This window comes from Mastigoproctus giganteus, chromosome 1 (genome assembly GCF_048544385.1).
Source record: "Mastigoproctus giganteus isolate SK-2022 chromosome 1, ASM4854438v1, whole genome shotgun sequence".
Taxonomy (NCBI): Eukaryota; Metazoa; Arthropoda; class Arachnida; order Uropygi; family Thelyphonidae; genus Mastigoproctus; species Mastigoproctus giganteus.
Window position 1 is genome coordinate 79,593,839 of NC_143575.1, and position 12,127 is coordinate 79,605,965.

Consider the following 12,127-nt stretch of genomic DNA (forward strand, 5'->3'; position numbering starts at 1 on the left):
TTAAATTTCACATTAACAAATGCAAAGTACTGTATATGGGTAGCAATAACCCAAAAGAAATGTACCAACTGTGTGATACTACACTGAGGGAAATGGAAAATGAAAAAGACCTGGGGTAATTGTGTAGTCAAATATGAAGTTTTCTGAGTAGTGCAGATAGGCTGCCGGGGCAGGTAATGGAGTCTTGTGAATGATAAATAGGAATTTTGCTAGCAGGGACAGGGAGGTGATTATTCCGTTGTACAAGGCAGCAGCCAGGCCACACCTAGAGTACTGTGTTCAGGTCTGGAGGCCTCATTTTAGGAAGGATGTAGAGTTGCTAGAACGAGTACAAAGAAGGGAACAAATGGGTGCTCTTACCAAGAAAGGCTTAAGTTCTGCAAATTGCTGCGCCTGGAGAGTAGGCACCTGCTAGGTGATTCGATTGAAGTGTATAAGTTCTTCCTCTTACTCAGATTAAGAACCTGAGGAGGCATAGATTAAAATTGAGGAAAGACAGTTGTAGAATAGATGTGCAGAAATTTGCCTTTAGCCAGCGGGTGGTTGATTGGTGTAACAGGCTTCCATCTTCTGTTGTGTAGTTGACAGCTTAAACAAATTCAAGGCAGAACTAGACAAACATTTGGTGTGAATGGATGGGTAAAATGGGAAGGTTTTTTTTTTTTTTTTTTGCTGATGATGTATAAGCATGCTTTCTTGCATCATATGCCTCTACTAATGCTAATCTTGTTTGCTCTGTTTTGCATCCATTTCACAGATTTACATCCTTCTTTACGGGGCTTCTAAACCTCTGTACAGTATTCAGAATGCATCTAAACCATTGCCTTATACAACAGGCTAATCATCTCTTTGTCTCTGCTGGAAAAATCACCTTATATTATTGACTGGATGCCCATAGTATTCAAATTGGATTGTGCAGTTATTCCTTTGTCTCTTTCATTCTCTGTAATGACCATGGTTAAAGCTCGTGTGACTATTAAATATAGAATAATATTCTTGTATTCTCCTTGTCTTGCCCTCTGACCTTATATGTGATTGTCCCGGAGTATAAACAGAAAGTTTATTTGTTTACCTCAATTATCAGTTTTCAGCCTATCTACCTAATTCGTCCAGTTGTTGTTTAAGGCATACCTCGATCACTTCATTAACCACCCTTGTCCGCCTTTGTATTATCAGAAAATTTAAACATTAAACATGATATGCATACATCAGTATGGTTAGTAAAATAATAAGAGGAGTTTACCTCAATATAGTACGTAGAACACTTCGTTTTCGTTTTTTCCATTTTAATTTCTGGAGGGTATCATATGGAAGTGTTCTACATAATATATTGAGGTAAACTCCTCTTATTATTTTACTAATATTATTATCAACGTAGAACATATTGAGTGTACCCTGTTTGAACACTACCCCTTATCCATATCAATTCACTCATGTTTGTTATTGTTCTCTTGATGTAGGAGTGTAACCCCCACAATTCCATGAGTGATGTAAATTTCATATTTGTTGTCATCCTTAACATTAAATATACTGTAAATAGTTTTTTCATGTGTTACCTTTAAATTCCCTTTGTTAATATTTTTTTAATAATATGGCACAAGGAAGCCATTAAGTGTGTTCTATGCAGTGAAGTGCTGTTTCATTCTTCTACTACATATAACCTTGCTCTTTTCTGACCAAATTAATTTTAAAATGCTGTTTATTGTATTTCAGTGGGACCAAAAGAGAAAGCTACATAAAAATAAAATTACATTAGCACCAGGGTCCAGGCTCATAACGATATGCTACCGACAACAAGACAGACATTAAGGTGTAGATGATTTACCTATGCCTATAACTTTTATTGTTTTACTATAGCTCTAACAACTAGCACAGTGGTTATAATTGCTGCCTTTGCACACTATATAGAGAAATCCTGAATTAAAATCCCATCTTGACAGGTGGAACTTTCATCAGCAATTTTTCACTCTGTGGTCAAATTAGTTTGTCTTGGCAAAATTAGTATGGTTTTTTTCACTCAAAAACTTGGATTCTTCATCTTCTTTGGTCCTGTAAAACAGACAGAAAGACTAACTATGATATATGCACATTAGAAAAATTCAACAATCTCTTCTGTTATATGAGTCACTGTAATGGCTTTTATATGCACAATAGAAACCCTTTTGCAAGATATAATCAGAAATAAAAATAAGTCCTGTAATGAAGAATAAAAAGAGTAATGTATTTTCTTTATATTCCTTCTGTATATATTAATTTAATATTTCTTTTAAGATCTCTGGGATATAGAATATGGAATAAGGACAGAATTGGCAAACTTCTTTTACTCATCAGGAGTCCTTTGGTTAGCAGAATATTTTTATTCTACCTGTTTAGATGTTGTGGACAAAATGGTGGAAAATGATGCTGAAAAACGGGCTGCAACATTACAACAACTTGGGCTATTAACAGAGCAAAAAGGTATTTAAGAACTGATTGTTAAGATTTTTTCCTTTTTTTTATGTTGCTAAAATGTATTATTTTTGTGTAGCCTACCTTAATTATATTCCAGTGTTCATTATTACTTCATTTCATGAATATAGTTAGTGACTTGATTTTAATTACACGGGACTACTTTAATGAGGTAAAGTTAACAACTAACAAAATTTATTCATTAAAGATACATGGTTATCCTATGCAGCCCATTGGTCAGTGGTGTACTGAGGTGACTACAACAACAGAGCATGGAGTAAAATATTTTTAGAAAGCTAATGGAAGACAATTTTACTGGGACAGCATGGTATTTAAGGAGTGTTACATATAGCTGCCAAGTCCCCAGATTTATGACAGAAAATCGACCTTTTTATTTGACTTGACTCCTTTTCCATTTCTCTGTTACACTAGAGTTAATACTATAGAGTTTCTCCATATTTTTGAAAATTACTACTTTTTCTGTCTTTCTTTTTGAAAAATATAGTAAAACTGCATTAAAATCTAATTTTTTTTCATAATTTCAGTAAAGAATATAACTGGTAAACACCTGAAAATAGTTTGCTGTAATTGTTCAGTTAGCCATAAAAAAAAAAAGAAAAAAAGTAAACTTTATTCTGACTTTGTGCCAAACAATGATTAACAGCCAGAACTAAAACAAGCAACTAATCAGCATGCAGGATTAAAATTTGTGATCACAAATGTATGTGAAAATAAAACCCATATTGGCAGTAGGCAGCATAGACCTACTGCATTAATGAAATATATAGAAGTTGGGTACTATTTTAATGTGGGTATTGAAATAATTTGGGAGAAAATTCTCATACTGCTAAATGAGCAGCTCATACAGCTGCTCACTTAGATTCAATGCATTTTTCATGCTTGGTACAGGGTTGCTATTTGAGGACCTGTTCTCTGATGATGGAACCGAATAGTTCAGAAACTGGTCATAACAGTTCTTTTGGGTTTTTGATTAGTAATAGATTTACTTACTGGGTGATGTTCAATTAAAAATGCTAATAGTTATTTTAGGTCAACTCATGGATTACATAGTTATTTTTAAAGAACCATAAGCCCAAGCTCTGCCACAGGAGGGGCAACATTGTCTCCAGTAGTAAAAACAGAAAAATGAACACAGTGTGAGCATTTATCTGAAACTATTTCAATACCTGTGTTGAAATAATACCCCATTGCTAGATATTTTATTAAATTTTTAATTATTTCCCACCTTTATATCAAACATAATGGTGTTCCCCACCATCATGTTTGAAATAAAGGTGATAAGGAATGGTAGAGAAAGCCTGCTGAACACCTGCTAATGTTATTTTTTTCGCTTAATCCTGGTAGAGGATTAAGAATGACTTACACAGATCAGATATCAACTATTAAAGTAAACCCAAAAGGAAAGAACACAACATTTGAAATCGAGCATATCTAATCACACCTATGAACTGTGCAGCTATAAAATATTTCAATTCACTGAGAAATTAGTTAAACCGAGAAATTACACCAAAAAAGAACTTATAATAAAATAAAATCCTCAAAATTTTGCAGAATTTAGGATTTTCCTCAAAATCCTCAAAACTTCAACAACTTCATAGAACTCTTCAAAACTTTTGATAAAATTCCTGTAGAAGTTTAACAGTACATAATCTTCTCTTCAGTATCAAGCCTAGTCTACTTAAAACATTAAGTAAAGCTGTTTAAAAACATGCATTCCACACCACACCAAAAGCATTTCAATGATGATACAAAGTAATATGCAATCATAACCATCATTGCTCATTATGAAATTTTCCAACAAACTTATGGATAAAATTATTATTGACCAGGTTATCAACTTGCATAATGAATTATTACCCACATTCAGTAGTAATATCAATATTGTTGTAAGATTCAAGCATAACAAATTGTCCTAGCCTGTAATATAAACACACAGCAATACCCATTATTATAAATGGTACAAATATCTCACACATTATGCATCTACTCAATATGCAGTCATATACAGTAGACTGTCTAAATAATGACACCCCAAATAATGGAACATTCGAGCTAATGGCACATTGAGATTGGATGTTTACATGCAGTACAGATGTTTTGCAGTGCCGAAAAAAGAAAACAGCAAGTCACATGATTACTGTATTTGTTTACGTTCGCCATTTTGAAGGTGAATTCTGTACTGATATCATGGATTATATCGCTGTTTTTACATTTATTTTAAATTAAAAACCCTTCACTATGGCTCCTAAAATTAATAAACCTCATACACAGAAGAAAAGAAGAACAACATTAAAGCTTAGTGACAAACTTGATATAATCCAAACTATTACATTAGGATCACCCGGAAAGTTATTTCACATACCCATGTGTATTGTGTTTGTAAATTGTGTATTCTCTGGTCCACTTGCCTGTTTTTCTGGACAAAAAATCCCAGTTTCTGGGTGTAAAAACCTTGCTATCTATGCCCGAGATTGACTAACTCAGCCATGGAGTGAAAAAAACCCATAAAAGTTCCTCACATCATTGATGGGAATCGAACTCAGGCCTTTTCCACCTGGTTGTTGTTTGTTATTTGGTTTTTAGGAGTATTAGCAACTAAGGCCATATTGCTCCGGGAATATGCGGTGGTCATTCCCTGACCTTTCCGCATCCTCCGTATTTGGTGGTGATGGGCTCGAACCCTGGTCAAGAAGCGTGTGCTACGCACTGCTGCTCCTTCCCACCTGGCTACGGAGGCGCCTTCCACCCGGTGTGGGGAGAACGGTGACGATACCACTGTGTTACCCATGCAGACTAAACTTGATGTAATAAAGAAAACAGAATGGGGCATAAGTAGGACTGTATTATTAATAGCAGAATGTAATGTTGGATCACCAACATGTTTATGTTTTTTATGTGCAGTTAACAAAATTGCATTCTTAATCTCTCTATTTCTTATTTAGCCTCATTATTTCTACATTAAATATATTAAAAATACAACTTTTTAGATAACGGAAAAATCAAAATAACATCACACTTTGAATCCTGAACTGACATCCTGACCACAATCATGACATCACTAGAAATTTAAATATAGCTCCTTATCTTGTACACTGAGAAATACTATCATTTGGATTTAAATTCTGAATGGACAAAAAACAACTATTTCAAGACATGTTGCAATATTGTATGAAAATATCCTACAAATTCAATACACTAGTAGAAACATATTATGTGGATTAATGCTACATTGTTATTATAGTCATCTATTCACAGATGATCAATTATACCAATGATAGCTACCATAACTCTGAGATGATCAAAAGCCAACTAAAAGATCTTCAAAAAAACTTTGTTATAATTACTGGCTGCCTTGTTGATACCTGTAGACCAGGGGTCAACAACTTTTTTTGAGTGAAGAGCCATTTTTGATCTAATTTAAAAAAAGAGAGAATCCGAAGAGCTGCGCCTCAGCTCAAGCTGGAGGGAGGGGGAGTTTTTTAAGAAATGGAATAGAGTGGATTTTTTAATACTAAAAAATGTAACAAACATCCAATTAGGTATGAATTGATGTGACTTTTGCTGCTGAACTTCTTGAGCGAGTCTGTCAACGTCAATCAGACGAGTATGCCATAATTTTGATCTTTAAAGATGCTGAGAGACTCACATTGTTCAGACAGTTTCTTGATTTATTTTTAATATAGTTCATGTTCGAAAATATTTTCCTGCAGAAATACGTCAAACAAAAAACTGAGAGAAGTCCAAATGCAAATATTTTCAAATTTATATACTTGTCCAGTAAGCTACGCTACACATCGAACACAATTTGGTCTTGCCCTTTCAACTCATCTATTGCCATCCATTTGTATAGAATTGCACGGGCATCCTTTTGCATTTCCAAATCTTCAATTTCAGTTTTAAGGCATTTTAGTCCTGCACTCCACATGTCCTTGATTTTTAAGTCCTCTAACTCCATTTTAAATCGTGCTTCATGTGGGCTAAAAGTTAAAAAGCCACAGTTACATGTTCAAAGAGCCACAGGTTGCCGACCCCCTGCTGTAGACAAATCATCCAGTAATTAAGTTATGCTATTATTTGTAAAGCCTTCTATGTCACAACCTTCAAAAATGTATTACAATCCAGTACTACACTTAGCATTCCCATGTTCCCCATGCCTCACAAAAAAAAAGTTAATTGCATATAAATAAATTTAATATTTAATATTATAATTTAAATTTAAGATAATAAATTTAAATAATACTAGTCATAAACATCCATTTATATATTTTATACCAAAATTTCAAAAATCTTTATTGACCTCTTGTCCATAACTTCTTGCAAAGATAGCTGTGCCAGATTACCAGGAAGAGCATTTTAAATCTATATTGAAAAACATCTCTATAACAAAGTCATATTTAAAAATATATCAGTTATCTGCATTCTGCTTATTAACAATATATCTCATATACAAACTTTTAATTTTCAGTCTATTTACCAGCATAGATGTTACCAATCTAAAAACAGTTTTCAGCACCTTATATAAAAATCATGAACAATTCATAGAGTGTAACTTAACATACTGGAAGAACATTATCCTGTGTACTTTCAATAACCATATCTTTGATGATACATCTCCATATCTAAAAACTAAAGGTATGCCTATGGCAAGTCCAGCCTCATGCATTATTACAAACCCACACTTGTATTCATCAGAAGAATTACTTCCAGATGACTTTTTGATTTTTGGATGATTTATGCATTTTGGATTATTCTAACTTCATATAAGATTTTAATAAGCTATACTTATTTTTGAAAAGCCCAACACTTGTGATAAAAATTGCCCTTGAGCTCTGAAACTACCACCACAACCCAAACTTGCAGTAGAGGACTTGCAATTGAAATACAGTACCATCCATATAAATAGATCTTTATAGTAAAAGAAGCATGTTTAATTTCAAGGTTGTCAACCTCACCAACTGTTATCCAATATCTCCAGTGCTGTACATGTTAATGTCATTTATTCTCAATATGTAAGGGTCACCCTGTCTGTGACCCTACTTCCTCTGGCATCTTGAATTTAAAAGTCTACACACACCATAGTCAGATCACAGATTATAGCCATATGACATATTCATATTATGTAAAACTTGTTCATAGCATTGACCTTGCCATTGATGTCTTAGTGTTTTGGTCTAGAAAACATATACCCGTCAAGTGGCATACGAGGGGGTATCAAAAAGGTCGTATTCTTACCTAGAAATTATAGCCCTAGAAAGTTGAAACTGCACAAGAACTTTAATCCTTTTCTATGTAGTCTTCATGCTTAGTAATACATTTCTCCCATCTATGGATCAGTTGTTTAATGCCTTGATCATAGAAGTCCGCACTTTTTGCCTGAAACCACGATTCCGCTTCATTGATGACTTCCTGAGACCAATCAAAGCGGCATCCATGCAATGGTTTCTTCATTTCTCGAAACAAGAAGTCTAATGGTGCTAGGTCAGGAGAATAGAGTGCATGCTGCAGTAGTTCGAAGCCACACAGAAATCCAACAGTTGGCTAGAACATTGCATTCGACATCGTTTCTGCAATGGTATCAGCAATCTTGGAACCCATCGTGCGGAGACCTTAGACATGTGCAGATGGTCATGTAAAATGCTGTGGGCAGACCTATAACTAATTCCCACTGCTTTTGCAATTAAATGAATTGTCACATATCTCTCACTCAGAACCAGCTACTCAACCTTTGCAACCGTCTCACTGTCTGTGGATGTTGATGGCCTTCCTTCTCTTAGAGCCGACCGGGCTAGCCGAGTGGGTAAAGTACCTGCCCGGCAACCCAAAGGTCGCGGGTTCGATTCCCGCCTCGGGCTTGGATCAAAGTACTGCAAAAACCTTGGGAGGTGCAATATGGCCACAGAAGCCGATGCGCCAACAACTACCAAATCAAAAAATCAATCAATCCTTCTCTTAGATGACTTGTATGACCGCACTGGAACTCCTGTTTCCACTTTTTTACAGTGTTGTAGGATGGACAATTCTTCCCATACACAGCTTTCATATCTTTGTCAGTTTACTGAGCTTTCTTGCCCTGCAAATGCAGGAATTTAATCACTGCTTGATACTCCACTTTGTCAACCGTAGTGTCCTTCCTCAGATTCCGGGCTCCACCTCTGGTGTACAATCACCAATGGGAATGAAATTTTACATATTAGTTATTGAATATGTAGACAACTTATATTAAAAACGGCATCTTCCTACTGATGTTTTATCTAGGTCAGGGTACGAACTTTTTGGGCCAACTGGGTTAGCCAGTTGGGTAAAGTGCTTGCCTGGCAACCCAAAGGTTCTGTTGATCAGAGTAGAAAATGCAAAAACTTTGGGAGGTGCAATACAGCCACAGAGGCCGATGCACCAACAACTAACAAAAAAAAATTTTTGATACCCCCCTTGTATATGGTTTGTTGTTATTTGTATTATCTGGATCAGTGGAGCCAGTAGGTCACTACTGTCCTATTTGCTCCATTTTATGTTTCTGATCAACATCTGTGTTTCTGTTGATCAGAATTTACATTTTGCAGTTTTGTTTTTTTAACATTTACTAATTAATAGGAAAATCCACACATTATATGACACGGATCTAATACATAATACATGACTGTCATGAACACAATACATGGCTGTAATGACTAATCTAAGAGATAATACAAGAATGTCTCATAATGGGGGATTTTAACTTTACAGATGTTGACTGGAATTTGTGGGTTGGTCATTCACACACAAGCAAGACTTTTGTAGATTTTTTGGATGACTGTTTTCTAAAGCAGCATGTTAGAGAGGCAACAAGGGTAATTAATACTCTTGATCTAGTTATCAGCAGTGATTCGTCGTGCATTAAGAATCTGTAGGTGAAAGATTCACTGGGTTGCAGCAATCGCAATGTGGAATTTAATTAAATACATGACTACTGTAAAGGGAAAGGCTTTTGCTTTCGTAAGAGTGACTACAAAGGTATCAGACATTTTTTAAATTGTGTGCAATGGTACTAACTGATGATATTACCAACAGAAAATTCTAAATGGGAAGTAATCAAAGAAGTTACTAGTTTTTTCATACCAACAAAAAAAGAAATACTGTTCAAGGCGTAGACCTAAATGGATGTCTGATGAACTATTGAAACACGTGGCACAGAATAAAAGTACATGGGGTGTATATAAATTATCAGGTGATATAGAAGCCTGTGGTATATACAGATTAGTCTGTAATCAGGTCACAAAGGAGCTTAGGCAAGCTAAGGCAGATTATGAGATGTGTCTGGCAAAGAATGCAAAGAAAAACAGCAAAGACTTCTATGCCTATATTAACAGTAGAAGGAAGGGGTTGAATCACTTTGGGCCACTTGATGTCTATGGGTTAAATGTTGATGATTCTGCTCAGGTTGTGGTCAAATTAAATATGTATTTTGCATCTACATTTACAGAGGAATTCTTTAGTAAAGGGGATGCCAGAAGTTTATCAAACTCTAATAAGGAGCTAAATGACTTTGTGATAACCGAAAGGAAAGTGGAGAGAAGAAATTGTTAAGGATGGACATAAAAAAAAGGCACCTTGGGTGGAATCTGTCCAGTTATATTAAGAGAGACAGCAAAGGAGGTAAGCAAACCCTTAGCCATAATTATAAGAGCATCCTTGGATTCAGGGGTAGTCCCTATGGACTGGAGAAGTGCACATATATATCCCCAATTCATAAAGGGGGATCAAAAGGCAATATGAATAATTACAGACCTGTTAGCTTAATATCTGTTCCAGGGAAAATAATGGAATCATTGGTTAAAGAAGTAATGCAGGACCATTTGGACAGGCATGTGATTGTACTGCAATCACAGCATGGATTTGTCAAGGGGTAGTCTTGTCTAACTAATCTAATTGGTTACTATGATGTAGTGACTAAGGAACTAGATGAAAAAAGTAATTTTTACATCATATACCTGGATTTCAAGAAGGCTTTTGATACTGTTACAAATAAAAGACTGCTGTACAAAGTGGAGCAATGTGGCATTAAGGGAAAGTTACTGCTATGAATAAAGGGATGATTAAGTGAAGTAGACAGAGAGTGGTTATCAATGGTCACTGCTCTTTGTAGACTGATGTTATTAGTGGAGTTTCCCCTGGGTCTAGTGCTGGGTCCATTCTTGTTTTCAGTATTTATCAATGATATTGATGAAGGTATATTAGGCTTAATGTCTAAGTTTGCAGATGATAAAATGGTTGGCAGGGTGGTTAACAACAGTCATTAGAGTGAGCTACTGCAACAAGATATAGGAAAATTTGGTCGATGGGCTGAAGTCTGGGCTGAAGATTGGGTCGATGATGGTTGAAGTTTAACATTGACAAATGCAAGGTGCTGCACATGGGTAGCAGTAACCCAGAGTAACGTATGAACTGTGTGGTACTACACTCAGGGTAGTGGAGAATGAAAAAGACCTGGGAGTGATTGTGCAGTCAGACATGAAATTCTCTGATCAGTGCAGACATGCTGTCTAGTCAGCTTATGTGGTTTTGTCAATGATATACAGCAGAATCTTTGCCAGCAGAGATAAGGAGGTGATTATTCTTTTGTAGATTAATGGTTAGGCCACATCTTGAGTACCGTATACAGGTCTGGAGGCTCACTTTAGGATGGATTTAGATCTGCTGGAATGGGTGCATTGAAGGACAGCCAGATTAGTGAAGGGAACAAATGGGTGCTGTTACCTAGAAAGGCTTCATTTCTGCAAATTGCTGCGTCTCGAGGCCAGGCATCTGCTGGAAGATCTGATTGAGGCATTTAAAGCCTTTAATGGTTTGAGTAAAGTGAATGTTAATACTGTTCTTTCCCTTGCTGAGACTAAACACATGAGGGAGCATAAATTGAAATTTAAGGATGGTTGCAGGATAGATATGTAGAAATTTACCTTCAACTAGTGGGTGGTTGATCGTTGGAACAGGCTTCCATCTGTTGTTGTGGAAGTGGATGGGTTGAATAAATTCAAGGGAGAACTATACAAATTCTTGGAGGATACAGGTGGGCGAATTGTGTGTTTTTTTTTGTTTTTTTTTGGCTGATGCTATATAAGCTTGCTTTCTTGCATCATTTGCCATTACTGCTAATACTACTATGAGACTAATAACATTCATGTTATATGGTTTGTAATAATATTTTAAAATATTTAGGAAGAAAACAATGCAGAAAAATTGAATATTACTAAAAATGAATATTTTCAGTAATTACTATGAGACTATATATTGTGGCCTGCTGTTTTAAGTGTGGGAAGGGTGGATATAGTACAACACTTATTGCTGTCTTGGCCACAGGTGACACAGTATGAAGCAATAGAATGCTCCTGGCCCATGGATTTAGCACACCTGGAATAGGAAGTCTAGGGAACTGACCAATTTCATATTTAATTATATTCTGACCAGTGGTTTTTAGGTCACCTGAAATGCTCATTTAGGATAAAATCAAAAAATCCCTTTTCTTAATCTTTATTAATTTTCAGATTTTTATATTCTACATTACTTGTAAATCTACAAAAAATCTACAAAATTTCTTCAGTGGGTCATTAGAAATAAATTTTACCTACAAGGTCAACTGTTTAAGTAAACTGATATGCTAATTTAGGGGCTTGCCAAATAATTG

The 12,127-nt window shown here is 35.5% G+C and overlaps 2 protein-coding genes across 2 annotated transcripts in view; both read left to right on the forward strand.

The window, feature by feature from the left end:
- LOC150090918 (uncharacterized) overlaps positions 1-2,373 on the forward strand; it is a 34,135-nt gene extending 31,762 nt beyond the window's left edge. Inside the window, exons 4-5 of the mRNA XM_090377509.1 lie at positions 2,272-2,309; positions 2,350-2,373. Coding sequence (XP_090233635.1) covers positions 2,272-2,309; positions 2,350-2,373 — 62 coding nt within the window. The remainder of the gene's footprint in view (positions 1-2,271; positions 2,310-2,349) is intronic.
- The window catches only part of LOC150090919 (tetratricopeptide repeat protein 29-like), a 99,251-nt gene continuing 89,421 nt past the window's right edge, over positions 2,298-12,127 (forward strand). Inside the window, exon 1 of the mRNA XM_090380666.1 lies at positions 2,298-2,457. Within this exon, the coding sequence (XP_090236792.1) occupies positions 2,388-2,457 (70 nt within the window). The 5' untranslated portion in view covers positions 2,298-2,387. The remainder of the gene's footprint in view (positions 2,458-12,127) is intronic.